Source organism: Elgaria multicarinata, chromosome 8 (genome assembly GCF_023053635.1).
Source record: "Elgaria multicarinata webbii isolate HBS135686 ecotype San Diego chromosome 8, rElgMul1.1.pri, whole genome shotgun sequence".
In the NCBI taxonomy this organism is placed as follows: Eukaryota; Metazoa; Chordata; class Lepidosauria; order Squamata; family Anguidae; genus Elgaria; species Elgaria multicarinata.
Genome location: NC_086178.1, coordinates 22,262,184 through 22,285,953, shown reverse-complemented (window position 1 = coordinate 22,285,953; position 23,770 = coordinate 22,262,184). Strand labels below are relative to the sequence as shown.

Here is a 23,770-nt window from a genome sequence, read left to right as displayed (position 1 = left end):
AAGGAAAGGAATCTCTTGTGCAAGCACTTGAGTCATTGCTGACTCCTAGAGGGACGCCTGCTTTCGCTGACGTTTTCTTGGCAGACTTTGTAGCGGGGTAGTTTGCCATTGCCTTCCCAGTCGCAGTTACCTTTCCCCCAGCTAGCTGGGCACTCATTTTACTCGGAAGGATGGAAGGCTAAGTCGACCTGAGCCAGCTGCCTGAGAACCAGCTTCCGCTGGGATCGAACTCAGGCCGTGGGGAGAGTTTTGGCTGCAGTAACTGCTGCTTACCACACTGCGCCACATGGTGGTTACATAACATTTATTTATTTTATTTATTTATTTTAACATTTTTATCCCGCCCTCTAGCCAAAAAGGCTGTTGAGGAGACTTACAAAAATATTTCTTAAGACAGTCCCTGCCCACAGGCTTACAATCTAAAAAAAATGGCACAAAAGGAAAAGGGATTGGGAGGGAGGAGGAAATAAAGAAAAGCAAGTTCAGACACTAGATTCTTAGTTGCAAAGTTCAGCAGTGACAGTTGGTAGCAGGAGGGAGGGGGCTCTCAGCTGGAGCTGGACCCAGGCACGATGGAGAGGTACCTGGCTGCTGCTTCCTCCCCCACTGATGGCCTCTGCAGAGACTGTTGGTAGCAGGAGGGAGGGGTTTAAACACGCTCACTAACCATTTTCTGCGAAAGGGTTAGTGGCCTAACCACAGCTTAGTGTGTTGTCTGAACAGGGTAATGGTATTTTTACTGCTAAGTATGGGAAAAGGTGCTTGTGCACATGCCAAAATAATCTTTTCTACAGACCATCCTTCCCCAATCTAGGACCCTCCAGGTGTTTTGGTCTGCAACTCCCATACTGGCTGGGGATCATAGAAGTTGTGGTCCCAACACATCTGGAAGGCAGCAGGTTGGAGAAGGTTGCCTCAACCCAAACGATGGTCCAGCCAGAGTGGCACAAAGGAAAAAAACTGCCCTGCTTTACTACTTGAGATCTTTAACCAGGGCCACCAAACACGGAAGCTACAACTTTATAAATGCAACTATGGCAACTCCTTTAAAGGTGCAATCCTGTGCATGTTCAGACAGAAAAAAAACTCCTACAACCCCCAGCATTCCCCAGCCAGATTGCGCTCAAAGGATTTCTTGAAGTGAATGTTTGGAAGTAGACTTTGTGTTTGTTTTTAAAATAATAACACTGAACATGAATTGAAAAGAAATTAATAAGCATCTTTCTACAGGTGAACACGATATATCAATGGGTACTGAGATTAGCTTTCTATTACTTTTTTAAAAATGTGTTTTTTTCCTTGAGCCCTCTGACTACATGTAATAGATGGATGGACACACAGATACAGAGAGACATATGGACACACAGGCTCCCATAACATGATTAAGTGCATGCAAGTCCATAAAGTCCATAAAGATTCTGCCCTTCCACCTCTTGCTTAATAAACCGAGACAGAATTAGCACTGGGTGAGTGGTTCTGCCTGCTGCCATGAAGGGTTTGTTGAGGGTAAAACTCTAAAAGTAGAGATTAACTTGTCTTCATCCCTATAATGTGCTGTACAGCCAGGATTTGCGGAATAGGATCAGCGAAGAGTCATACATGTAGGCAGCCCCTGACAGCTGGTGCATATGCTTTTATACATGCCCAGCTCCAAAGTTCTTAGCTATTTCATAATCCTGGTGGGTGGGACTGTAGCTCAGAGGGGAGAACATCTATGTTGCATACAGATGGTTCCATGTAAGTAACTGCCATCTCTAGGACTTAGAAGAGCAGGATGGAAAAGATTCCTGCCCAAGGGCTTAGAAAGATTCAACAGGGCTCAGTGTCCCATTGCTCTAGGCTCAGTACAGTCCATAATTTTCTCATGATGCTCTTGCAAATGCACGGACTGAAATGCTGTAGAGTTTCCGAGCCCTCCCGCTGCAGTGCGAGACAATAAAGAGGTCTGCCAAGTAATCCACAAAACTTTAATCAGCAAATAAACATCTTTTTGCACCTGAAGAGAGTTTAAACACTAGGAACGTTCCTCTAGGCTAAAACTTGGTTGACTAAGCTAGACAATTGTCCTTTCAACAACAGGGAAGGTCTTTTCCTTGAGTCCCTTAACTTCAGGGAGGATTCCTCTGAAGAACCTTTGGCGAATAGCTAGCCAAGTTGATCGTCACTCTGGGATCGGTCAACCCTGAAGTCTCTTCCCCCTCTGAGGATTGCTGAGTTCCCACAGACTCTGAGTTGTTAACGTTTTTCACTAGATAAGGTCCAGTGAAGATTCATTCATGGCTGGTGAAGAGCCTGGGAGGCTGGTACATTTCTAGTCCTGTTTCTTCTGGTTCTGAATCTGATTCTGATTGATAGGCTGAAACTTCTCCCACACACACTGAGGGGAACAGGCCTGATCATGACAGTTAGTTGCTTAAAAGAATTGTGAATGGTTAAGTAATGGTTAAAGTTAGTAAGGCTTAAGGGCTCAAGCCAATTGCCATTTGGGTCAAGATTAGGGATGGGTGAGAAATTCACTCCCTCAAGTTGTTTTTTTTTTTAATGGATTTACCTAATTCGCATCTCCTGAACCTACCTCTGAGAGAAGTGCGCACAATGTAAAGTACTTGAGAGAAATGCATACATTTAAAAATGGACACAGACATATGTACATTATGCACACCCAAAAAGTATGATTTTTCATACAGATTTTTTTTCATTGCTATTTACACTACGTTTGTTTCATTATAAATTATTTCACTCCTGGTTGTTTCTCTTTATTTTTCTTTTAGGTCATACCAGTTTGATTGATAACGGGTGAAAAACACCAGCTGCCTCACTCCATAGCATGACTCCTCGGGATCACTTGAGGAAGATGTCGATCCTTGGAGAACAGGGAACCTTGGAAGACAAGCATTTATACCGGTTAGCAAGTGGTATGACAGCAGGCGGTAAGATGAAATAAACACCCACAGTGAGGGAAGTTTGGACTAGGTAGCATTGGGGAAAATGGCTTCCACTCTATGCTACCAGGTTAAAAGTTATGTACACTTAACTATCAATAGACTTTGCTTTTAATTTATATGTGTACTGTTAACAGATATTATCTGTTCAACAATAAACAAATCTAATGCAAACAGTTCTGCATAAGTCAAAAGTTTGTAAATGCTTTTAACAATTGCAGTTAATCCCATAAAATATATAATTTATATGGGAGCTGAATGTTTTGTAATCGCATTTTCCTTTGGACAAGGAGGCAGGTATAAAATATTGTTTGCAAAATGAGTTATCAATGGAATCCCTTGAAAGTTGGAATAAGGGGGTGGAGATACCATTCTGCTTCACTTTCTGTTTAGATGTTATTTGTCTTTGTCTGTTTCTTTAAATATTTATAGGCAGAGCAAATGTTGAAACAATTTAAACAATGAAAGGTTAAACAGATCACTAAAAAAAAAAAAAACCCAGCTCCATAAAAATAAAAGCAGCTATCAATCTTCATAAACCAAAAAATGCTGAGCAGAACAGAAATGTCCTTACTGACCACCCACCAGAAGCTATGAGGAGGCTAATTTAACCTCTTTACGGAGGAAGGTCCTATTAATACTGCCACAGAAAACAGTCCATCCCTCATTCCCACCAACTTAATCTCTTTTGGTGGTGAAACATACAAAAGGGCCTCAGACAAAGATTGTAAGCTCTGGGCAGGTTCAGATGGGAAAAGTTAGTCTTTCAGATATCCTGGCTTTATAGATAAAATCCAGCACCTTGAATTGGGCCCAGAAACAAATTGAAAGCCAGTGGAACTGATATAACACCAGTACAATATGGTCTATAATGTACACACCAGAAAGCAAACTGGCTGCAGTTTTTTGCAGCAGCTGCAGTTTCTAAACATCTTCAAGGGTAGCCCCATGTAGGGCATGTTGCAGTAGCCTAAATGGGAAATGACTAAGGCATGCATCTCTCTGGCCAGATCAGCCTTCTCTAGGGATGAGTGCAACTGGTGCATCTAAAATCTGTACTTACACAAAAATATTATATTATATCTGTTAGAACTGCGTCAGCGACAAGAGATGATCATGAGAAACCAGATGATGGCAGTAAACCCACAACTCATGGGAGCAGGGCAGCAGAGAATCCAGGCGATTCCCTCTCAGTTTGAGCCTCGGTTTATGGAAAGGTATGTCTTTAACTAAAAAACAAGGTTCGGTCTACATATTGAGCATGCAGAGAAAAGATACCCTTCTCCAGCTGTCATACTGCTCCAAAGAGCTACCAGATAAATATCCAGTGACTAAACTACAACAAAATATTGACATTTGGAACCAGAAAACAGGAGAAAGTATTGATGTAGATTCTTTCTATATATGGCCATTATTATTATTATTATTATTATTATTATTATTATTATTATTATTTTGCTAGATTTCCCTTATGTTTGCAAGTGTAACATCAGAAGAATAAGCCTCACAACTGTGTAAAATGGTGGCTTTTATTAGCTGTTCTTGTCTACGTTTTACTGTTTTTTAACAAATATATATTATATGTGATTGTTTGAAACTTTGTTAGCCTCCCTAGGCATCTCTGAGACAAGAAGAAAAGGCATGGTGATAATAAATAAATAAATAGTGCAGATATCCGTTGGGCAAGGAAAGCACGTGTTTTTTGGGCCACTTTCTGGGAAACAAGATGTGCACGTTACCATTCCTGCATCGTAGTTCCACATATGCTTGTTCCCTTGCCTTCATGAAGTTCACTTTAGAAGCAGTAAAAGAAGCAATCACAGAAACAATAAACAAAGGCAGCCACTCTGGCTGCAAGAAAAAAAAATCCAAAATCCATATAGTGTAATAAGTTGATTAGGCCAACTCAGTTCACAAAAAAATGTGCAGGCTTTGGAGATCTACATTATTATTATTATTATTATTATTATTATTATTATTATTAACATTTCTATACCACTCCATAGTCGAAGCTTTTTGGGTGGTTTACAAAGATTAAAACATGGTTTTATACTGTTGTTTTATATTTTGAATGGTTTTAATTTTTGTGAACCGCCCAGAGAGCTTCGGCTATTGGGCGGTATAGAAATGCAATAAATAAATAAATAAATAAATGCCAGGGAGAAGAGAAAAATCTTGACCTGGTGCTGAAAAGATAACAATGTTGGCACCAGGCAGGCCTCGTTGGGGAGATTATTACATAATTGGAGGGTCACCACTGAGAAGGCCCTCTCCCTTGTTGCCATCCTCCGAGCTTCCCTCAGAGTAGGCACTCGGAGGAGGACTTTAGATGTTGAGCATAGTGTACAGGTAGGTTCGTGTCAGGAGAGGCGTTCCACAGGTATTGTGGTCCCAAGCAGTGTAAGGCTTTATAGGTTAAAATGAGCACCTTGAATCAGGCTTGGAAACATACAGGCAGCCAATACAAGCGGGCCAGAGTCGGTCTTACATGTTTGAACGTCTTGGTCCTCATTATTAATCCGGCTGCCGCATTTTGATAACAATCTCTTTATCAGACCAGGTGATTATTTATTTATTACATTTTTATACCGCCCAATAGCCGAAGCTCTCTGGGCGGTTCACAAAAATTAAAACCATAAAAAGCATAATAAAACAACCGTCTAAAAACACAAATACAACATACAATATAAAAAGCACAACCAGGATAAAACCACACAGCAGAAATTGATATAGGTTAAAATACGGAATTAAAACAGCAAAATTTAAATTTAAGTTAAATTAGGTGTTAAAATTCTGAGAAAATAAAAAGCTCTTCAGCTGGTGATGGAAGGAGTACAGTGTAGGCACGAAGCAAACCTCTCTGGGGAGCTCATTCCACAGCCGGGGTGCCACAGCAGAGAAAGCCTTCCTCCTAGTAGCCACCTGCCTCACTTCCTTTCGCAGGGGCTCGCGGAGGTGTTACAAAAAGCAGCTTGCCAGGATGGGGAGTAATAGGAAGGGGAAGGAGGAAAGGCTGATTTAATGTTATAGTCGGGATATCTGTATGGTCAGAGTCTTAACATGATATGGAGGCAGACATTCAGATTGCAATTTGCCAGTTGATGTGATGTTTTCAGGTTTCAGTAGCCCTAGGACTGTTGGGAAGAAAGTACGAGACATTGTTGATCTTCCATTTTGGAAAATATAAAATCCTGCTGTTAATTCAAAACTGCCTCCATCCTGGATAAACCAGACAGGTTCCTTGGTTGGTGGAAACAGAAGTAGAGGTAAACTAGGCAGTCTTTATATTAACAAAGCTTGTGCACTCCCACTGAACTATAGAACCTCCCACTGAACTACAGTCCCTCCCTCCCTTATTTCCCTGACTGTTTTCCTTGGTTGCTCTGCTCTTTTTTCCTTTGATCTGCCCATCTTCATCTCCATGTAGTCTACTCATTAGTGGAGAAGCACTGTGGCATGTCTGTCTACCTGCAGCCATATTGCAGGTCTCTGGATATTAAGTAGTTGCAAGAGCAAGGCATGAAGAAAGTAGGACCTTGGATAGCTCCAAGGGGTCCTAACGGCTGGAACTCTTCTCTACTAGGTCAGTAGGAAGATGTTGCTCCAGCAGGAAGCTAAAGCCAACTGAAGCTGATGTAGGCTAAGAAGACCTGTTGTGTGGTCACCTCTGCCTTTCCTGGAGTTGCTGACTGGATTGTTAAAGGGCCCTCATCTAATTTTGTAGCCTGAGACTTCTGCAAGGCTAGGGAGATGGCGGTTCTCCCAGGGACCCATCCTCTGAGCCAGAAGATGATGGCAGCGCCAGTGCTTGAAAAAAGGCACTGACTGTCCTATCCCCAAAGAAGTAGCATGTGCTTCATCCTCATCGAAATTTTCTTCTGCACATTGGAAGAACCAAGAGCTGAGGGTCATGACAGTACCACAGGCTCTCTGGTCTATTTTGCTAATTGGTGCCCAGCAACTTTTCGCTATGAAAAGCCTTTTGATACCAACATTACACACTTGACAGTTGGGACAGATCCACATTCTGCATGTCTTAACTAGATGTGTGTCTACCATCCTAGAGATTTGTTACCTTCAGCTGAGATGTTGACACCAGCTGATCCCAGGCAGATCCACATAGCTTCTCACCTTGGTCCTTCTGCCCCACAACATGCCAACATGCCAAACGCATTATCCAATCGTGTTTATCAAGGACCAGGTAAGTAGTAAAATGACAAATATTTGGACAGCAGCAGTGTGAATGGTTACTAGTTTCTTCTTCAAAAGATAATGAATATATGGAAATGTATTCTGAGTTATAAAGCAGTCTGCTATGCGCTGACAAGGGCTGGTCACACATGGCTCCATGATGTGTAGAATATACACAACGTAGTACATAAAAGCAATGCAGGGCTCATATGTTCTTCCCCACTACACAGAAAACTCATTAGCATGAACTTGAGCATACACACACAAGTACCTTCATGGGTAATCGAAGCTCATGTAATCCACCTGCTGTGAAAAAACACAAGGCTGGGTTGCCTCGTTATTAAGGCTGCAACTTTTAATTGATTAATCAATGAATCGTTTTTGATCAACTAAAAAGATGTACCCTGATAAATAAGGAACAGATTCATTGTTTATTTTATTTTATTTTAAAAAAAACAACCCCATACAAATACTTTATTAAAAAAACTGCAGATGGCCATCACCTTTGTAAAAGAGGTATCTATCTTCCTGTCTCTACACAAGAGGGAATTTATTATTATTTGTTTAAAAGATGTTTAAATTTAACCTGCCTTTCAGGGCACACTGCCCTGGCAATGTGTCTCACGAAGTTATAAAAGACCTTGGCAAGGTGATGCCTCTTCTAAGACCCTCCTCCTCCCAGGGATAATTCTTCCAGGCCTGTGCGCATCTTTGCTGTTGTTTTATCAGACCCTCTGTGGTGATAAGGTGCTTAGTCAAAAAAATTTTTTTAAAAAAATTGGGCACTTTTTTTTTTTTTTTTTTTAAAGTTAATATTTCTGCTTTCAAACATGCGAGGGGCGGGGGTAGGTTTGCCTCTTCAGTAAATGGAAAATAGGGGCAAAATGTCCCCCAATTTACCCAAACCCTCAGCCTAGATCTGCCCTTGGGGGTTGGGGGAGGGGAGTCCATTGCATGGTTTACCTAGGGCACCAGCTGCTGGCAGCTACTCTAGGATCATGTGGTCTGGAGGCTTCTTGCTACTTGCCACATGTACTGTACATGGCACACACTGGGGCCGCATGGGAAACTGAGACAGTACCCTACACAGCCGCTGCGCTCCTGTTGTTTCTTTTGTGCTAGTGGAATTGGCTGCGTGCGTAACAGGAATTAGCAATTCTAAAAGTAGCCCCAGATTGAGACAGGTAGAGCTCCCTTCTCAGATCTCCACTAACTTCCCCCATTCCAGAAATGAGCATTTCCGCTTGTTTAGGGTTACTTTTAGAACTGCTAAATCCCTGTTGTGCAGCAGTCGCTCCCACTGGCTCACAGGCACAATCGGATGCTGCCCCTTGAATAAACATCAATCTACCAATCAGAGTACGCCTTGTAAATATCCACACCTTCCACCCGAAGAAAGAATTTAATGTGCAATCCCATGTAATCCATGCTGGCTGAGGAATGCTGGGAGTTGTAGGACGTTTTTCTGTTTAAACATGCATGGGATTGCGTCCTTTAGACAGCGTGGGAAGTCGAATGAAGATGCCACTTCCATGCAGTCTAGTGAAATGCCCTGTAAAAGAGGTTTTGAAATAACAACTCATGCAGAGCAACCCTAAGCATGTTTACTCAGAGGTAAGTCCTGAGGAAGTGAGACAGGTGGTTACCAGGAGGAGGGCCTTCTCTGCTGTGGGACCGCAGCTGTGGAATGAGCTCCCTAAAGTAGGGTGACCATATGAAAAGGAGGATAGGGCTCCTGTATTATTAACACTTGCATAGAAAAGGGAATCTTAGCAGGTGTCATTTGTATATATGGAGAACCTGGTGAAATTCCCTCTTCATCACAACAGTTAAAGCTGCAGGAGCTATACTAGAGTGGCCAGATTTAAAAGAGGGCAGGGCACCTGCAGCTTTAACTGTTGTGATGAAGAGGGGATTTCACCAGGTTCTCCATATATACAAATGACACCTGCTGAAATTCCCTTTTCAATACAACTGTTAATGATACAGGAGCCCTGTCCTCCTTTTCATATGGCCACTTTACCTAGAGGTTTGCCTGGCACCTACACTATACTCTTTTAGACACCAAGTGAAGACCTTTTTATTTTCTCAGCATTTTAACAGTCTAGCAACTTAATTTTAACTTTGCTGTTTTAAGTTTGTATTTTAAATCTGTATTAATCTCTGCATTGCTGCTGATTTTTTCCTGGCTGTGTTTTTATAGTGTATTTTATATTATGCTTTTAAACTGTTTGTTTTATATTTTGAATGGTTTTTATGGTTTTAATTTTTGTAACCCGCCCAGAGAGCTTCGGCTATTGGGCAGTATAAAAATGCAATAAATAAATAAATAAATAAATAAAAATAATGCGTTCTATGGGTTTTACTCTCCATTAAGTCTGTTTATGATTGTAGCCTGGTTGCAAAAAAAACAGTTCTTAAATAATACTGGCAGTATTGTAGCAACCAAATCATTCCTTCTTTTTCTGATGTTCAGGAGTGAGGTTTACAGAAGTACAAAAATGTTTGGGAGAGAAGCCTAAGGTTTTGAGGGTGGAGTGTGTGAGGAGTGGAAGGTTCCAAAACTCCCTAATGAGGACTGAGCATGCTCAGTTGCTACAGAATGCTAACTTAGTCTTGGTGGGGTAAAACAAAAACCCAGGTCGGAGGGAGAAAGGAATATCCTGGGGGAGGGCATGACTGGACAGTAAACAGGAGCCTTCTTACTGCAACGTTTTGTTGTAGATAGCATTGGCATATATGTTGAACTATTACAGACCCACTCACTACACATCAACAACCATGAACACATAAGTAGTAGGCATAAGGTGAATTTGTCGATTTCACCTTCTCATTTTCCTGACCATAGGTTAATTTCAGCCTATTCCCATATCAGTTTGCAAATAAGGCACCAAAAGAAAAAAGGAAAAGGAAAAAAGACAACCTGAAAATGTGTACACACTTGGATGGGAATTTACCCCCAAATATCCACATTTTTGTACATACATTTTCTAGTGTGCACTCTTTTGGCAAAAAGAAAATTACCCTAATATAATACCTTTTGGAGTATATGTTCCCTACTATATGCATTTTTGTGCACGCTCTTTGTGCACACAGTTGGGTAAATTCATATAAAAATTCTGACTGAACGAATTCCCCCTCATCCCTACCATGTAATAGGATCGTATGAAAGTCATGACAAAAAGGCTACACTGCCATCTATGGGTAGGGATATTGTATACGCCTTACTCTTTACAACACAGTCGGGGGGGGGGTAATCTAAATCTGCGTCATTGAAATGCAGTGAAATCTGTGTCAAACACATGCTAGAAATTCTTCACTAGACACAGAAAGATTCCAGAACGTACATGTGTCTTTTCCTTATCTTGGGTACAACATAAATTATATATCCTTATCTCCCACTTAGCAAGCATTTATATGCCTTCCAACATTTTCCAAATAGAGTTAGTTCTAGTTAGTTCCCTATGCATTTCACAGATTGTCAGGAGCCTTCTGTTCTGTCATCCACTTGTTGTCATCCCTGATTTTCCGAATTTGTACGAATTCGCATTCCCCCCCCACAAAAAAATGTGTAACCCTCCCCAAAATGTGCAAATTTCCCCCAAACCATGCATTTTTATGTCTTAGCCTATTGGGAAAATGCACATTTCCAGCCAGTTTTTTTATTATTATTTTACTATTGTTCTACGACTAAATTTGCATAAAATTCCAGAAAGTGGGATGGCGGGGGGAGGTCCACAAATCTGTAGAATCCATGCAATTTGGCAAAAACCAGTCTGCTGTGGAATCCACGGGGGCAGATTCATAGAAATCTGAACTCATTTGATTCCATTGTGGATTTCTCCGGCAGCAGGAGGGAGTGGCCAACCAAGCATTGGTGGGCCCTTTGGGTGTGGAGAATAATTTGCTATTGTTCCCTGCCCGCACCACCTACTGTGTCCACTTCCTGCTGCTTAAATGCTTACTTGGAAGTAAGTTCTACTGAAATCAGTAAGACCTGTTGACAACTAAAATATTGTGTGGTGCCCATATGTCATATTAATCGGCTTCGCCAGCAAGTGGCAAACTTCAAGGGAAAATACACCCTGCAATATCTCTCCAGATATCAAGAGGAACATGGCAGAGATGTTAATACAGTCCTCAACAGGGGCACTGCTCCAGACTGTACCAGTAAGAAAACTGTTGTGCCACCTAGAATTGGGCAAAGAGTTGCCACGGGGTCTCTTAAATATATTTTATACATGACAGAGACAGTTGTACAGGTACAACCCTCCACACATGATAAAGCCATAGTGATCTGTTGGAATGAGACTGTGACCAAAATTCAGCAAAAAGAAACTTTCCCTTGCAAAGAAGGCCACTGGGACTTTTTTATGCAAGTCACTGTGATTGGCTGTTGTAGCTATGCTTCTCTGTAAGACTGGGCAACAGTAATAATAAAATACTAATACATTTCTAATAGGTCTCTGAATCCTATATGTACTTACCTGTGTGTCAGCCCTATTGAGCCAAATGGGATTGACTTCTGAAAAGACATGCATAGGAATGTGCTATTAGCTACTTCTCAGTTTGTTTTGTGTGTATTAATCCACACGAGAGAAGAGTTTGACTAATAATCTTGAACCCTTTGCCATTTCTTTAGGATATAGTTTTCTCCAGCCAGAATCCATGGAAGCTGTAACCAGAAGGCAGGAATTGGTTCAGAAACAAAATATTGCTAGGTAAAGTAAATGTAACATCCTAGAACTAAAAATTGAAGTAATGAGGCAAAAATAAGAGTTCTCCTTGACTTTTCTGTCTACCTAGAGAGAATTAAAGCAGTGGACGCCTATAGCTTGGTAAACACCCATGAAGCTAGTTAGTTTTGACACTTATTCATACCTCAGACAGGGTCTATTGTCAGAGTCAAGCCACCTAATCAAGCAAGGATATTGCACATTTGAATCACAGCCCTACCCTTAAGTACAATGAGGGGAGTGCCTCAGGCATGCTGAGGGACAGGGAGCAGGGACAAGGTGTCAAAGGACAACTTTTTGGGTGCCACTTGGCCTTCCCTGCACTACCCAAGCTAGCCTGCTGTCCTGAGGCACGGTGGAGGATGCTGTCTTGTTGCCAATGTTGAAATAAGACCCAACTGTCAGAACCTGTATGTGGAATGGTGAAGGGGGGCATCTTGACCTTTGCCTCAGAAAGCTAGATGTTTTGGGTCGGCCCTGATTTATAGTGAAGTGATAATGTGGTTATTGCGTTACCATCTGCTACCATTCACAAGCCATATGAACATATGAAGCTGCCTTATACAGAGTAAGGTTTGTTTGTTTGTTTATTTATTTAAACATTTGTATCCCGCCCTATAACATTGGGATCTCAGGGTGGCGTACAAATAAAATCCAAGCAATATAAACAATAAATAATTTGCACAGCTAAAAACGTATCAAACTATTAACAAGTTAATACTAGTAAAAAAAAATTAAAACAGTAAAAACAATGAAAATTATGTGCAACTTTAAACAAATTTAGCCCTCAGAGGCTTTGATGAAAAGCCATGTTTTAACTTGGCACCAAAATGGAGCCAACGTTATTGATCTATCCAGCTTAATATTTTCCACAGTGTGTGTGTGTGATACATAAAATATGTGTGAGGGGGGTGAGAGAGAAAGAGAGAGCAGAGATCTGTGTGGCTTTGCTTTTGGTCCCGCCCACACCTCGTATCCGGTCCCAGAAGGCTGCCCAAGAGGCAATGCAGCCTTCAGGGTGAAAAGGGTTCCATGGTGTATACTAACTGGAAGTGGCTCTATAAAGTTTCAGGCAGGGATCTTTCCCAGTCCCACCTGGAGACTTTGGGAATTGAACCTGTGACTTTCTGCATGCAAAGCATTTGGACTACCACTGCGCTATGAGTCAGTGCTTAAGTAACAAGTTGCACTTGCTTTAACCTCTGCTTGGGGGAGTGGGAGAAATAAGTGGTTAAAGGTTTCATCTCAACTGAGGCCTTTCCTCTTTGCTTATGTCGTATTCTTTGCCTAGGATGGAGATGGAAATGAGTGCCATTTTTCAACAAAAAGAAATTGAAAAAGCCCATCGCAAAGGCTTGCTAGGGCTAGAAGGCCCTTTTCTATACCACGGCATCCCTGCTAGCCCAGTTGCTTTCCGAGGGAGGCACAGGGTACCCGAGGGCCACCTTCCGAATGACTTATATGTCCATCGATCCACGCTTGATGAACTTCATGGCAACACCATGCTCATGGCTACAAGCCCCTACCCGCACGTCAGCACTCTGCAGAGGGAGCGAGGCCGTCGGCCGGGCAGAAGAGCTGGGAATCACAAAGCTGCTGATGGTAACGTCAACGGTGTCAAGAGCCAAGCCGAGGAGAAGGGCCCTGCCTCCACGGCTGCCGATGAGGAGAAAGAGGACAAAAAAGAAGCAGAAGTGGAGATGTTGAGCAAGCATGAACAAAGCAAAGCCCAGGTAGGACCATCTACGGCAGCTGCACCAAACGGCAAATATGAACGTGGGTTGAGAAAAAACTCAGGCAGCCACGAAATGCCCAGTGATGTGAACAGCTGCAGCAATGGAAATGAGAAAGATCCCAACACCTCTTGCTCGGCCTTTGATGAAAAGTATGTATATCCGTCAGCGTTCACCTTCTCCGCTCTGCCATATGGCTTCTCCATACCCAGCAACCCACTGCTACCTTCAGGTAAGTTTAAGGCTTTGAAATCTGACTGTTGCATGTTAATTATGTGACAAGCACAAAACTTCAGATTCTTTTAAAAAGTAAAATAAAAATGACACGGTCACGAACCTTCAAGAGGCCACTGTAGAGCAATGCAAGTTCAAAGGAGATTAGTGAGAGAGGCTGCTGAGTTAGAATAGACTCATAATTCTATTGCCAGAGGCTTGAGTCAAGATAAAGTTTTTTTTTATTACTATTATCACACTACATGTGTTAATTTGTGTTATCAGCAACAATTGCACTCTGAATGCAATTGTCACTTTTTGCATTGCATTTCCTTCTGTCCCCACTATTTCCTATTCTTCTCCTATCACCATTACCATCATACTTACTGAATACAAACCCGAAACTCTCCGTAATACTCTATAGATCTGGAGAAATGGGGTATAGTCTCTGAAAGCTTATGCCAGAAGCAATTTTGTTAACCTCTAGGGTTCCACAAGTCACTTTGTTGTTTTTACAAAAATGCACAGCACTTTTTGTTGTTTTTACAAAAATGCACAGCACTGGCTATACACGGAGCTGCAGTAGCTTCTGCTTTTTAAAAATCTGATATGAACAAGTTTCAAGGAGTTGAACAGTGTAATGACATTAGGAGACGTATCGTTAACGGGTGTGCAAGGGGATGGTATCATGGCGTGAGGTGCAGGAGAAAAGAGGCCTTGGCAGCCACCTGTTTTCATGTATCATAAACACAAAGGCAACTTGCTTGTTAAAAATTGAGCTAAATTTCTCAGGAATCCAAATTCTCCACCAAGTTCTGGGTAGCTTTTGTATAGGGCAGCTGCTTACACATTGTCATAACATTATTACTATAATTTAAATAGAAATACAATCCATGTGACCATGACTAGGTGACCTGTGTGCCTGCTCAGTTTGCTGTCCAAGGACTATCTTTTAATGCGCAACGTCAAGGCCCTCGTGGCTGTCCTGTCCTAGGGTTCTTTATCTTTACAGCAGCCTTGGGCGGTCACTGGACAGTCCTTCAAATACAAGTCGGCTTCCAATAAAGGACTGTCCTCTGGCAGTCATTCCAAGAGAGGACTGTCTTCTGTGAAGTAGAACATAATAATAATAATAATAATAATAATAATAATAATAATAATAATAATAATATATTTCTTACCCGCCTCTCCGATTGGATCGAGGCAGGGAACATCAGCAAGCATAAAATACATAAAATACTGATTAAAAACATAGTATACACTGTTAAAAAAAATCCTAAAAGCATACTAAACGTATCCTAAAATTCTACTGGATAGGTCTGCTGGAAGAGATCAGTCTTGATAGCTTTCTTGAATGCTTAAAAGACTGTCAAGCTGATGAGTCTCGTCCGGCAGGCTATTCCACAGTCTGGGAGCAGCAGAAGAGGAGGTCCTCTGGGTAATGGTTGTCAGCCTAGTCTTTGCTGAATGAAGTAGATTCTTCCCAGAAGACTTGAGTGTGTGGGGCAGAAGGTGATCCCGCAGGTAGCCTCGACCCAAACCATGTAGGGCTTTAAAGGTAATAATCAACACTTTATACTTCACCCAGAAATGAATTGGCAGCCAGTGAGGAGATTTTAAGACTGGTGTAATGTGATCACCCCTAGATGTACCAGTGACCAACCTGGCTGCCATATTTTGATCTAGTTGAAGTTTACGGACTAGCCACAAAAGGTGTAATATAGTCAAATACAAGGCTAATAGTGCTTATGTAGATCAGAGTGTAATTGTAAAGTTCACCAAAGTTCACCAAGAATTGTTCCCAGGTTGACATGCAAATCACACTGTCCCAGAATGCTGACATTTAACAATGATGAAAATGGTCATACATTGTAAATAAAGTTAATACAATTGTCTTTTCAACCTGAAAAGACAATTGTATTGACCTTATTTACTATGAATGACCACTTTTATTATTGTCAAAATTCATCTAAGATATTTTGGATGGAAAAGACAATTGTATTGACTTTATTTACTATGCATAACCACTTTCATCATTGTTAAATGTCAACCTTCTGAGACAGCGTGATGTGCATGTCAATTCTTGTAAACTTGTAAATAAACCTTGGAACAATTTTGGTGAACTTTACAATTACACTCTGATCTCCATAAGCACTATTCGCCTTGCAATGGACTATGTTATACCTTTTGTGTCCCTTCTGTTCTGGCTTGAGAATTCTGTTGAGGGTTCCCCTCCCTTTGTCTTATTTAGTTCTGTAAAGTAGCACACATGGCCATCCTAGGGGGCTGCCTTGATGGGGCTGCATTGGTGCCACATTCCCCCTAAACCCCGCTGCTTCCCTCCTGTGGGGTTAGGCTTGGTAATCCCCATGACAAGGAAGGAGCGTGGGGTTTCTGGCAGTCATTCGGGTACTGGAGCTGCCCCCCCCCCGCCCTCTTTCCGGCTTCCAGCGACCAATCGCTGATCACCATCCTCTCAGAACGTTCCCCGGATCAACCATGGAGGTCAGATAGCAGAAGAGCCGGGGTGACTTCGCTCTCACTGAAAAAGTCTGGGTAAGTCCCCAACTTTTACACTACGCAGTTTCATAGAAAATCCTGTGAATCTGCGGCTGCATCATATAACTGATGCAGCGCCGATTTGCAGACACCACGGGGCTTTGAGCATGTACAGACAGCTCCCAGATGTGTGTTAGATCCATATGCCTGGAATCATAGAAGAGTGGTGGCAATACATAGTGGTATCAGGGCAAAATGCCATGTGTTGAAGCTGTAAAGCTGAGTGGCCAGGTTTTCTTATCAAAGCATCCTTAGAATTCTGGGATGCTATGGCAGGGTGTTGGGGGAAGTATCTGGAATGATGGCAGGAGCCAAAACAGCAGAGAGGACAACCGTTATGCTCCTCTTCTTTGCTACAAACCACCTTTGGTCTGAGGATTATGTGAAAAGGAAAACAACGTTGGGCTTACTTTACATGCAGCTTCAGTGTATTTGGCTCTCTGTATAATATAGATTCTGCATGCACACGTTAGATTTGGTAACAGTTGTTTCTTTGTTTCCTTGTCAGCCACTGAATGCAAACTCCCCTGTTTTTCTTTCCTCCCTATAGCCGCTTCCAATCTGATTCTGAATGGGGAAGACATTTCTTCCATTGAAGATATTCGCAAATGGACTGTGGAAGATGTATACAGTTTTATCGTCAGCCTCCCAGGGTGTACAGACTATGCACAGGTAGCAATAAGCATTAAAACTGGTTTAATAGTCTACAAGGGGATGACTTAAAACAAGAACAACAGCAACAAATACAGGAATGGTTAGTCTAGTGGAGGCTGGTGGTCTGATGTTGGGTGTGTGTGAATCTGCTTTGGGTTTCAGTCAGAACTCTAAAGGAGCTATCCAGCAGCTTGGATAGCTCTGTTAGAGTTCTGACTGGGACATTTCAGGAACAGCAAGATGGATTGGGCAGGTGTGAAGGATGCTTTTGGAACACAAGCAAGAGAGTGCTATTGAGCTCATATCCTGCTATGGGCATCCCATAGGCATCTGGCAGGTCACTGTGGAAATCAGGATGTTGGACTAGATAGGCTCTGCTCTGATCCACCATTGTTCTTCTTACGTTCTTATGTCAGCATTTGAGAGGGCTTGACTTCTCCCTAAATATTAGCAGAAAAGCAAAAATATATTTTGGGTCAAAGATGTGTCCATCTCCAGAATGTAATTCCATAAAGAGTTCCATATATTTAAAAGACTATGATAATTCTGTTTTACCCAACTCTACTCAGTTCTGCTCAACTCAACAGAACCCAATTTTGCTGCCCTCTTTTTAGTTTGTCACAATATGAAAAAGTTGAACAGTGTTGTTTTAACCAGCAACATGATTTTTTGTTTGTTTGATAAGATATTTAAAGATCATGCCATTGATGGGGAAACCTTACCACTACTCACAGAAGAACATCTTTTAGACACAATGGGATTAAAACTTGGACCTGCATTAAAGATTCGTTCTCAGGTATAGTGAACAGGCATGATGAAATTCAAAAGATTGAGTGAAGGAAATGCGCATGATTTATTTTCACTAACTTTCTTATTATGACTTTTACCACAAACCTAGCTTTAAGTTGTACTGTCTGCCCGGCCCTTAACAATATTGCTGTTACATTGTAAATTCATACTGTATTCTACTGCTTAAAATCTGACATGGGCCTTCTATAAAGGTTGGGTTATTATTATTATTATTATTATTTATTTATATAGCACCATCAATGTACATGGTGCTGTACAGAGTAAAACAGTAACTAGTGAGAATCCAAGGGTATTTCAAAAATGGACATGTTCAAAACTTTCACGCATTAGGCCAGAGTGTGGCTAGAGAACAGCTTATATGCTCCAGGTTCAGTGTTTATGCACTCAGCTATTCTGGTGAGGAATATCTTAAGCAGAGAGTGAAACATCAGAGCTAGTGACTGGATTCACACAATATGAGTTGAGTGTGAGTCGTCATTGAACTGTGGGTGTTGAACCATGGGTTGCCGTGTTGTGTGAACTCAGCTGAGCTAACAAACTATGGTTTGAGAATCACAAACAACTTATAGTTCACATCCCAATAACAAACCATGGATTCTTTTCATGGGTTGTTCATGACTAACAATCCATGTTTTGTTAGCATGGTTAGGTTCACACAGCACAATAGCCCACAGTTCAGCACCAATCCATTCAACCTTGTCATGTTGTGGGAATACAGGCAATGCTTAGAAAGCCAAAGTTGAAATAGAGTTAAAATTAGTTCAGTTCAGTTGTATTTCTATGTTTTCATAGACCATAACAGAAATGCAAAAATAAGGTACATAAAATGGTTAATAAGAGAAACTATCTTACAGATCATTGCAATGGAAGAAGGTAGGTCAATCAAAATCACTTGTCATTACAGCAATCATGGTAGCAAGTCACAACGTGGGATTCAATAAAAACAGCATGTCAACCTTTGAGGTACATGTGGTGAGCCTTTTCGCTCCATTGCGACTGCGGATTGCAGTTCTGTACCGCCCCCCAGGCTCATCCTCAAAATTTATCACTGATTTTGATTCATGGCTGTCCTTTTTCCTCTCTGATAACTGTCCTACTCTTATCTTGGGTGATTTCAATATTCATGTGGATGACCCTCAAGACTCTACGATTTTGCTCATTATCTTCCTCTTATGATCTTAAGTTTTGGTCTGATGCCCCCACACATTCCCTTGGACACTGTTTGGATCTTGTTCTCACTCTGAATTGCTCTGTTTTGGACTTTTCTACTGCTGACTTTCCATTGTCAGATCATCATCTAGTTTCTTTCACGATTACTCATAATCCTCCTCCTTCACATCCTGTTTCTCGCTCTTGTCGTGACTTGCAATCTATCAATTATGAGGCTTTTTCTCAGTCTCTAGCCTCCTCTCTTCCTTCTGTCTTTTCGGCTGTCTCCTTGGACTCAGCTGTCTCCTTCTTTAATTCCTCCTTATCTTCAACTCTTGATAATCTTGCTCCATCTACAACTTGGATAGTTCGTCCCTCTCAATCCCAACCGTGGCTCACCTCTTTCATCCGCTACCTTCGCTCTTGTTCCCGGGCTGCTGAACGCCTTTGGCGTAGGACCAGGGACTGGGCGGACTTTGTCCATTACAAATTTGTTCTCTCCTCTTTCTGTTCTGCCATTTCATTGGCCAAACAGCAGTATTACTCTATGTTGATCCAGTCAAATGCTATGCATCCTCAGCGGCTCTTTGCGTCCTTCAATTCTCTTCTGAAGCCTAATCCACCATCTCTCTACGCCTCTCTGTCTGCTAATAACTTTGCCTCTTTTTTCAATGCTAAAATCCAAACTATTCGCTCTGATCTGGCCAGCTCTGCTTCTCTTCCAGTTCCTGTTCCTCATCTGTCGGTTCCTCCTGCAAATTTCTCTACATTTCCTTCAGTCTCAGCTGATGAACTTTCCACAATACTGCGCTCTTCGAAGCCTTCCACTTGTTCTCGTGATCCGATTCCTTCTCGCGTCTTTATTAATCTTATCCCCGCTATCCTCCCTTCCTTGCTTCATATTATTAATTCTTCTTTGTCCTCTGGTTCATTTCCTTCTGCTTTTAAACATGCTACAGTCTCTCCGATTCTCAAGAAACCTACTCTTGATATGCTATCTCTGTTTAACTATCGACCTGTCTCTTTGTTGCCTTTTGTTTCAAAGATCCTGGAGCGTGTGGTCTACTCTCGTTGTCTTGATTTTCTTTCTAGTAACTCTGCTCTGGATCCTTTTCAATCTGGATTCCGTCCTTTGCATTCCACTGAAACAGCCCTTACTAAGATTACCAATGATCTTCTTATTGCCAAGTCTAAAGGCCATTATTCCGTTCTTATTCTCCTTGATCTAACTGCAGCCTTTGACACGGTTGATCACGATCTTCTTTTAGATTCCCTTCATGACCTCGGATTTTGTGGCTCTGTCTATAACTGGTTTGCCTCTTATCTAGCGGGTTGCTCTTTCAGCGTGTTGGCTAACGGCAGCTCGTCGTCTTCTTTTCCCCTTTCAGTAGGGGTCCCGCAAGGCTCGGTGCTTGGCCCGTTGTTGTTTTCTTTATACATGTTGCCCTTGGGTAATCTTATTCAATCTCATGGCCTCCAATATCATCTGTATGCTGATGATACACAATTATATCTTTCATCTCCGGATCTTTCTCCAGATGTTCACGATCGTATCTCGGCATGTCTTTCAGATATATCAGCTTGGTTGCTTTATCGTCGTTTGAAACTTAATATGGCAAAGATTGAATTGCTTGTTTTTCCTCCTAAACCTTCTCCTCATCTCTCATTCTCTCTTACTGTCAATGATGTTACACTTACTCCAGTCAAGGAAGCTCGTAGTCTTGGCTTTATATTTGATTCCTCGCTCTCCTTTATTCCTCATATTGAGGCAGTAGCTAAATCCTGTCGTTTTTTTCCTGTATAATATTGCCAAGATTCGATCATTTTTGTCTGTCTCTTCTGCCAAGACTCTTGTTCATGCATTGGTTATTTCTCGGTTGGACTACTGCAACCTTCTTCTCACTGGCCTTCCTTCTTCTCACATCAGTCCATTGGTTTCTGTTCACCACTCTGCTGCTAAGATCATCTTCTTGGCTCGCCGCTCTGACCATGTTACTCCACTGCTGAAATCTCTTCATTGGCTTCCGATTCACTTCAGAATCCAATATAAACTTCTGTTGACCTACAAAGCTTTTCACTGTCTAGCTCCTTCCTATCTTTCCTCTCTCATCTCACACTATTGCCCCGCTCGTGCTCTTTGCTCCTCTGATGCCGTTTCTCGCCTGCCCAAGGGTCTCCACTTCCCTTGCTCGGCTTCGTCCATTCTCTTCGGCTGCCCCTTACGCCTGGAACGCTCTTCCAGAACATTTGAGAACTACAAGTTCAATCGCAGCTTTTAAAGCTCAGCTAAAAACTTTTCTTTTTCCTAAAGCTTTTAAAACTTGAATTTTTCTGACTTTTATACTGCCTGTTTGGTGCATTCTCTTCCCCTCCTTATTGCTTTATTATGATTTTATTGAATGTAAGCCTATGCAGCAGGGTCTTGCTATTTATTGTTTTACTCTGTACAGCACCATGTACATTAATGGTGCTATATAAATAAATAAATAAATAAATAAATAATAATAATAATAGCATGAGATTTACATAAAGTTAACACATAAGAACATAAGAAGTGTCCTGATGCTGGATCAGACCAAGGGTCCATCTAGTCCAGCACTCTGTTCACACAGTAGCCAACCAGCCATCAGCCAGGGATGAACAAGCAGGACATGGCGTAACAGCACCTCCCACCCATGTTCCCCAGCACATAAGTTACTGACTTGAGTAACACATTTAGACATCTGTCTTTCTCCTAACAAATAACCTTTAGAAGATTTGGCAAACTTTCTGGGGCAGAAATGTGTTTCTAACTGACATGTAAATGGTTTTCTTTTTTAAAAAGAATGTATAAGTTATTCAGTTTGTCCTGTGCCACAAAAACATAGATAGGCATCATAAACCACACAGGTAAAGCTCCCTTCCAAAACAGATGTTGACCAAGTTATTTTAAATGGAAAGTCATTAATTTGTGTGAGATAATTGAACTCCTACAGCTTTTATACTGGTCTCACCTCTCAAAAATGGTTTATACTCTGTGAGGTCCCTAAGATAACTTTAAAGATTTTGGAAAATGTCAGATTTTTTTAAATTTCTCCAAATCTTGGCAATATACAGAGCTTGGGGGAAGAAGCTTTTCTCTCCAAACATTTCCAAAATGGGTAGGATCTGCTTGCCTCCATAATACTTCAACAAACAGAGTAACACTGATATACCATGCTGATTTCAATAGATATCCTGAATATGATCGAACCAGCTTCCAAATCCCAAAAAAGAACCCCAAGAGAAATAAGTTTGTTTATTTCGTTTCAGTCAATACACATGAAAGAAGCAGCTCCTCAATTTCCTTCCCTTCTCCCCAGACCAATAGAAGACTGCTTCCTCTAGCCTCTGTTTTTGTGACTAGTCTTTTAAACGATCAAAAATGAGTAAAAATCCACTTTCCTTTTGTCGTTATTCAAACAATTAAGATTTAGTGCCAGCCACCCTACATTTTCTCTTCCTGTTATCTCCCAATTTGAACCAACCTCCTCTGTCTTACTTTTAAACAATGTTCCTTTTTCATCTTAATCTTTGTGCAGCTCTTATTGTCCCCTCTGGTTATCTGTCATTTTCCCTCATTAGCCTTATCTGATCATATCCATCTAGTACACTACTGATGTCTCTGAACATGATAGATGGTAGCACTTAAGGAAGACAGTGGATAAAGGACTAGATGCAACTCCATCTTTCTCTCTACAAATTGTGCCAAAGCACATCGGCAGAAACCACAGCTAGATTTGGAGTGAGGGTGGTGGAAGAAAGAGAAATAAGTTCTCAGGATGCAAAAATAACTGTATCAACAAGAATCCTGATGTGTTTCTGCCTGTCCCTCATTTTTTAGGCCTTCTACAGGGCTACAGTACAGTTGCCAGTAGATTAATATAGGAGACAATCTTCCACTGTGAGAAACTCTGCAGACACCTTTCTCTACCCCATGTTTGTGACCTACTTTGGATGCTCACCTCCTTCCGCTTTTTCAGGAATATGCAAAAGACATCCTTAATTATTTCGCCACTCAAGCTCAGATGTGATCAGCCAGTTCCGGAAAGCTCAGATGTCATGCACCCATTGTCAGCCCTGTGAATAATCTGCTGTAGTAATTATATGTAAAGTTAAGTTGGGCAACACATTCAACTGACATTAATTCTAATTGCTTGCCTCTTTAAAGGTGTCCCGACGCCTGGGCAACGTGTTCTACATGATGAATCTTCCTTTGTCCATGCCCACTCCCACTGCTACAGGCAAACCTTCGGATCCTCCCCTAGATATGGTGTCTCCTCTTCATTGCAACAACACTGGTGATGTTCTGGCCAGTCCGTGCTCCCAGGATCATGAAACATCAAAAACAGTTGAGCAAGTAGTGGTGGAAAGCAGGGAAAATACATCTGATGTAGCTGGAGCTCAGACTGATTTCCAGATGATCAGCTATCAGAAAAACTGAAGCTGGTCGTACAATAGAACTGGCAGTGCAATAAAGGGCACCAGTGGATTCCTGTGTTAGCTATCCTTGAAAAATTTGGAAATATGAAATGACCTGTATTCAGTATGGTTTATTAAATTTTTTCTTTTTAAAAAACTGAAATAGACACATGTGTGCAATTACTAAGTACAATTTACAATACGCAAAGACATACACTGAGGGGATAGGAGGCTGCAAGGGGACCTGTTATACCTGTAAGATTAGGAGGCTGGTGCAGAGATTCTGCTCTCCTCCCCAATACATGTCTTCTTGGTCCTCTAGCTATTTTGTTGGATTGCTGAT

General features: G+C 41.5%; 1 protein-coding gene across 1 annotated transcript; it reads left to right on the top strand.

Annotated features, from left to right (window-relative positions):
• Positions 1-2,827: 2,827 nt before the first annotated feature.
• On the top strand, positions 2,828-23,449 carry SAMD7 (sterile alpha motif domain containing 7). The gene is made up of 8 exons (XM_063131457.1): positions 2,828-2,930; positions 4,033-4,159; positions 7,007-7,143; positions 11,776-11,854; positions 13,161-13,834; positions 16,925-17,046; positions 17,714-17,824; positions 23,177-23,449. The coding sequence occupies exons 1-8, from the start codon at positions 2,828-2,830 to the stop codon at positions 23,447-23,449; spliced, it is 1,626 nt and encodes a 541-aa protein (XP_062987527.1).
• Positions 23,450-23,770: the final 321 nt, after the last annotated feature.

What these genes read in the sequence shown, in the direction of transcription:
- SAMD7 (XM_063131457.1), top strand. Translation starts at nt 2,828, where the DNA reads ATGACTCCTCGGGATCACTTGAGGAAGATGTCGATCCTTGGAGAACAG. An exon ending in AAGTGGTATGACAGCAGGCG is followed by an intron (nt 2,931 to 4,032) that starts GTAAGATGAAAT and finishes TATATCTGTTAG; the next exon opens with AACTGCGTCAGCGACAAGAG. An exon ending in GGTGTACAGACTATGCACAG is followed by an intron (nt 17,047 to 17,713) that starts GTAGCAATAAGC and finishes TTGTTTGATAAG; the next exon opens with ATATTTAAAGATCATGCCAT.